At 37.9% G+C, this 6,622-nt stretch overlaps 1 protein-coding gene across 4 annotated transcripts in view; it reads left to right on the forward strand.

The window, feature by feature from the left end:
• The window catches only part of ADK (adenosine kinase), a 647,845-nt gene extending 642,292 nt beyond the window's left edge, over positions 1-5,553 (forward strand). The window contains exon 10 of one of the 4 annotated variants that reach the window (XM_006835925.1): positions 5,179-5,546. In XM_006835925.1, the coding sequence (XP_006835988.1) occupies positions 5,179-5,303 (125 nt within the window). In that variant the 3' untranslated portion in view covers positions 5,304-5,546. Of the gene's footprint in view, positions 1-5,178 lie in introns of all 4 variants that reach the window. The other 3 variants (XM_006835922.1, XM_006835923.1, XM_006835924.1) reach the window with 3 other exon arrangements.
• Positions 5,554-6,622: the final 1,069 nt, after the last annotated feature.

The following is a 6,622-nucleotide window of genomic DNA, read 5'->3' on the forward strand; positions in this document are numbered from 1 at the left end:
GTTGGTTGATGATGCATGGCGGGGATTGTAACCATGGCAATGAAACAATATACGATAGGATCAATGTAAAGCTAATGTTCTCCCATGTAAAGTATCACATAATTCACAATAAAATATTTTTTTTAATAAGAACATTAGCTGTAATTTTTTTCATATTTGCCCTTTTTCAGTTGGGGAAGTTTATTGTTTTTCCTAGTTTACTGAAAGTTTTTATATCAAGAATGCCTGTTTAGATTTTGTAAAATACTTTTTCTACATCTATAAGATGATCTTTAGAGTATTGTTTTTTTTCAACTAAAACAATGGTGAGTTACATTGATTGAATTTTGAATGTTTAACCGTGTATCTCCAGGATAAATCTACTCGGTCATGCTTTATTATCTTTTTTATAGATTAGTTGGATTTGAATTGAGCCCTGGTGGTGCATTGTTAAACGGCCAGCAGTTCGATCCCACCAGCTGCTGCTCAGGACAAAGATGTGCCAACCTGCTTCTGTAAAGATTTAAAACCCTGAAAACTGTATGGGGCAGTTCTCTGTCCTACGAAGGCTTTCTGAGTTGGAAACAACTCAACTGTAATGAGTTTGGTTTGGGGTTGATAACATTCCCTGTAGAATGTTTTCATCTATGTTCATGAGGGGCATTTGTTTTGGTAACAGTAATCCTGAACAGTAAAAGGTGGGACGTGTATTCCCTTATTTTCAAATTTCTGAAGGGTTTGTATACAGTTCTTACTGTTTTTACTCCTTAAATGTTTGATAGGATTCACCAGTGACATCATTTGAGTCTGTAATTTTACTTACAACACACTCAGAGAATAAATTCAGGTTATCTATGTCTTCCTGAATGAGTTTTCTGTCTTTCAAGGAATTTTGCCATTTTATCTAAATTGTCAATTTTATTGACATAAAATTGTTCATGATTGTCTTAATTTATCTGGTGGTGGCAGTGGTTATGTGCTGTGGAGTCGATTCTGACTCCTAATGACCCTTTATAGGGCTTCCAAGGCTATAAATCTTTATGGGAGCAGAAAGCCTCATCTTTCTCCCAAGGAATGGCTGGTAGCTTCCAACTGCTGACCTTGAGGTTTAGCAGCCCGAATCTTCAGCACTTCAGTTCCTGAGCAGTCTTCATGTAGCTTGGAGTATCTCTTCCCCTGTTTCTTCCCCTTGTTTATTTTATACTCTGTCTCTCAAAAGAGATTGACTGAAGACACATCCTATAGTAATCCATACGCATAGAGTTTAGAATTTGAGGAAAACAATTCAATCCTCAGTAATGATTTTATTTTCCTCTTCATATATGTTGACTCTATAGTAGTATCTTTTTCATTCCCTATATTGATCATTTACGTCTTCTTTTGTTTTTTTACCCTGGTCAGTTTGCCAAAGTTCTGTCTGTTTGGGCTTCCAATTCCATCTTCTGAACTCAGGGCAACTTTTGGCCTCTTCCTAAGTTCTTATTCCTTATGTTGTAACCTAGTAACTCTTACTAAGTAAGAGTTGAGAGTTATCCTCTACAACTCTTGAGAATTATCCTCTACTGTTGAGACAGAAAAGAGCTCTCATGGCACTGTGGTCAGAGGTTCAAACCCACATGCATATATACACACATGTATAAATGCACACGTACACACGCGTATATACAGTAAGCTGAAGCAATTTTACAATCCACTTCGTCTGTTTCCCATCTTTCATTGACGCTGTATGTCCTGATGTACCATATTTGGAAACCTTTTTCATTTTGTTTCTGGAAGAAAGGTAAATATAGATTCTCTTTTTCCATCTTAGTCAGAAATGAAAGTTCTTGACACTATTTTCTATCTTGTTGTTGTTAGGTGCCATTTAGTCAGTTCTGACTTAACGCCCCTCTGCGTAACAGAAGAAAACACTGCTCAGTCCTGCCCCAACCTCACAATTGTTATGTTTGAGCCCCTTTTGGGTGCCACTGTGTCAATCCATCATCTCGGAGATATTCCTTTTTTTTTTTTTTTTTTTTGCTGACCCTCATCTTATTAAGCATGATGTCCTTCTCCAAGGACTGGCCCCTCCTAACAGCATGTCCAAAGTGCCAGATACAAAATCTCACCATCCTCACTTCTAAAGTTTTTGGCTGTACGTCGTCGGTAACAGATTTGTTTTTCAGGCAGTCCATGGTACTTCCAATATTCTTTACCAACCATAATAAAATGCATCAATTCTTCTATGGTTTTCTTTATTCCCTGTCCAACTTTCACAAGAATATGAGATGAATGAAAAAGCCATGACTTGGGTCAGGTACACTTTAGACCCCCAAAATGACAATTTTGCTCTTTAACGCTATAAAAATGTCTTTTGCTGCAGATTTGTCAAATGCAATAAAAATTTGTACTTGGACAGATATCAAGATAGGAAACTTTTGTTGAAATAGCAGTATGTTTTGGAATAACAGTATAGCAGGAAGTCAAAGGGAAGGGAAGAAAGATAACTAACTTCTCAGTTGCAAAGGCCAGTACTTCCCTAGATTTTTCTTTTTAACTCCCAACCTTTTCCCTCAAGGCAAAGGAAACACCTCAGAGTTGAGACCGAGAATGCCTAAGGCTGACTTCATGACTAGTTATCATATTCCAGCTTGAGCTCTTTACAAGGAAACTTATATTTGAGGGAAGAGCTCTCAAACCCTTGAGAATTACCCTCTACTGTCAAGAAAGGACAGAGCCCAAATGGCACTGTGGTCAGAGGTTCAGGGTTCACATAGATATATATACACACACATATATAGCACACGTACACACACGTATATACTCACATGTATATATGCACATGTATACACACGTATCTATATGTATATGTATAAGGAGCTCTGGTAACATAGCGGTTATGAATCGGGCTGCTAACCTCAAGGTCAGCAGTTCGAAACTACCAGTAATTGTGCAGAAGTAAGATGAGTCTTTCTGCTCCCGTAAAGATTTACAGCCTCAGAAGCCTGTGCAGGGTCACTATGAGTCAGAACCGACTCCACGGTATTTAACAACAACAACATATATCTCCAGCATAGAGATGCTAAAGCAAATGGAAGAAATGAGGAGGTCCAAGAGCTGAACAGAAATTTTTCAAAGATCAGCTTGAGAAGATAAAGCCAAATATTACAACAAAATGTGCAAAGATCTGGAATCAGAAAACCAAAAAGGAAGAACACGCTCAGCATTTCTCAAGCTGGGGGAACTGAAGAAAAAATTCAAGCCTCGACTTTCATTACTGAAAGATTGTCTGGGCAAATTATTGAATTATGCTGAAAGCATCAAGAGAAGATGGAAGGAATACAGAGAGTTACTGTACCAAAAGGAAATGGTTAATGTTCAACCATTTCAAGAGGTAGCATATGATCAAGAGCTAATGATACTGAAGGAAGAAATCCAAGGTGCGTTGAAGGAATTGGCAAAGAACAAGGCACCAGGAACTGATGGAATAAAAATTGAAATGTTTCAAGAAAGTGAGGCGGCACAGGAGGCACTCACTCATCTCTGCCAAGAAATTTGAAAGACAACTGATTGACTGAAAGAGATCCATATTTGTGCCCATTCTAAAGAAAGGTGACCCAACTGAATGCAGAAATCATCGGACAATCTCTTTGATATCCCATGCAAGTAAGGTTTTACTAAAGATAATACAGAAACGGCTGCAAGCATACATTTTGACAGAGAACTTCCAGAGGTTCAAGCTGGATTAAGAAGAGGCCGTGGAATGAGGGATATGATATCATTGCTGAGGTCCGATGGATCTTGGCTGAAAACAGAGAATATCAGAAAGATGTTTATCTGTGGTTTATTGACTATGCAAAGGTTTTTGATTGTGTGGATCATGACAAGCTATAGACAATATTGCGAAGTATGAGTACTACGGAACACTTAATTGTACACATGAAGAGTCTGTACATGGACCAGGAGGCAGTTGTTTGAACAGAACATGGGAAACCTGAATGGTGTAAAATTAAGAAAGCTGTGTGACAGGGTTGTATTCTTTCACCATACTTATTCAACCTGTATGCTGAGCAAATAATCCAAGAAGTTGGGCTCTGAAGAAAAATGTGGCAACAGGATTGGAGGAAGACTCATTAACCTGTGATATGCAGATGATACAACCTTGCTTGCTGAAAAGTGAAGAAGACTTAAAACATTTACTGATGAAGATCAAAGAGGACAGCCTTTGGTATGGATCACATCTCAATGTAAAGAAAACAAAACTCACCACTGGACCAATAAACAACATTCTTATCAATGGAGTAATGATTGAAGTTGTCAAGGACTTCATTCTTCTTGGATCAACTATCAACACTCATGGAAGCAGCAGTCAAGAAATCAGACGATGTATTGCATTAGGCCAATCTGCTGCACAAGACCTTTTTAAAGTGTTGAAGAGCAAAGATGTCAGCTTGAAGGACTAAGGTGCACCTGACCCAAGCCACGGTACTTTCAATAGCCTCATATGCATGCGAGAGCTGGGCAGTGAATAATGAAGACTGGAGAAGAATTGATGCTTTTGAGTTATGGTGTTGGAGGAGAATATTGAAAGTGCCATGGGCTGCCAATAGAACTAATAGATCTGTTTTAGAAGAAGTGCAGCAAGAGTGCTCCTTGGAGGCCAAGATGGTCAAACTTCATCTCTTATACTTCGGACATAGTGTCAGGAGGGACAAGTCGCTAGAGAAGGATATCATGTTGGGTAAGGTGGAGGGTCAGAGAAAAAGAGGAAGACCCCCAACGAGATGGATTGGCCAAGTGGCAGCATCGATGGACTCAAGCGTGGCAACAGTAGTGAGGTTGGCCCAGGATTGGGCAGTGTTTTGTTCTGCTGTACATAAGGTCACTATGAGTCAGTGGAGCGCAATGGCACCTAACAACAACCACAATATACATGTATATGTATATATATATGTGTGTGTGTGTGTGTATATACACACACACACACCCCATGGGAGAAAAATGGGGCTGTCTGATCCCATAAAAACTGACAGTCTTGGAAAACCTATAGTGGGTCACTCTGAGTCAGAATTCACTTGATGGCAATGGGTTTAGTTTAGTTTGCTCAAGACAGAGAATAAGGTAAGTGCTTGAACGAGACTGTTTTTTTTTCAGACCCAGTGTGACATTTCCGATGCTGTTATACACTGCATAGATTCGTCTCTTTTCTTTGCATTACAGGTTTTCTCTCTCAACTGGTCTATGACAAGCCACTCACTGAATGCATCCGCGCTGGTCACTATGCCGCGAGCGTCATCATTAGACGAGCTGGCTGCACCTTCCCAGAAAAGCCCGACTTCCACTGAGGAAGGAGCAGAGAACTCAGGCCCTGAAGGACAGACACTGCCTTGATCGCTTCCTATAATTCCCGTAATAATAAAGAAAACTTGTCTGCTATCTTTTCCTACTCTAATGATAGTCATTTGTAATTTAGAGGGTACAGCAATGCTCAGTAGAATCTTTATTCTTGCAATAACCTACAAAACTGATGTTTATTTCCATAGTTTGATAGTGCCACTTAAATGTCAATTAAATAGTAATCTAAAATTACAATAGCAATCTTTATGTCACTTCCCATTACTTTGTAAATTCATGTGTACTTAGAAAATTATTAATTTTTTTACATTTCTGCTTTGAATGCAGATGCAATTTAATAATAGATTTTTTTAAAAGGAATTAATCCTAATATCAAAACATCTGCTTTTTATACATATGCTTAATTTAGGACTATATCTCTGTGTGTGTGTGTATATATATATATATATACATATATATATATTATACATAGATATATGTATCACAAATATACATGATAAATGGTCAAATAAAAGTACAGAACAATTTATCTTGCCAAATTATGCCAAATAACCTCTTCAGTGCACTTGCAAACATGTATGAATTTTGGATAATTAAGTAATGTGTCAATTTTTAAGTTGCATTATAATATTCAAACTATAATCTTATACTTACTTATGGTACTCTGTAATTTAATACGAATAAAAATTAAGACTTGTCATATAAGGGTTTTTCTGTCTTTGCCCTGTGTTCAACAAATTAAGAAAGAAAGATGATCACTTAATACTGGGCCAGCCCTCCAATGAGACTCGAATTTGCTGAAGAAAATATTGTAGAAGAACAAAATAATAGACTACAAAGTAACAATAGCTCTAGAGCCCCCAATAAGTAACTCAATAGTTATTACTAAAAAGACAGAGTGGTATTAATAGAACTTCTTGAGTTAAAAATTGGCCTAATTACTCAGCCTCTTTGAGCCTTCATTTTCTTATCTATAAAATGGGACCATAACCCCTATCTACGAGATCATTGCCTTGGTTTGAGAGAGAATACCAAGGGTAAAGGAGTCCTGGTGTGGCACTGCAGGTTAATGCACTGGACTGCAAGATTGGTTTGAACCACAAGGTCAGTGGTTCAAACTCACCAGCCGCTCCTCAGAAACCCTATACAGGGTCACTATGAGTCAGAACTGACTGGACAGCACTTACCAACAACAGCAACTAAGTGTCAAGAGCTGGATAAAATGCCAGGACATACTTACTTAGTAGCATTTTTTTTTAATCATTATGATTACTGTTGCTAAGTAAAAAAATCATAGTATTTATAAAAC

This window comes from Chrysochloris asiatica, unplaced genomic scaffold (genome assembly GCF_000296735.1).
Source record: "Chrysochloris asiatica unplaced genomic scaffold, ChrAsi1.0 scaffold00020, whole genome shotgun sequence".
NCBI lineage: Eukaryota > Metazoa > Chordata > Mammalia > Afrosoricida > Chrysochloridae > Chrysochloris > Chrysochloris asiatica.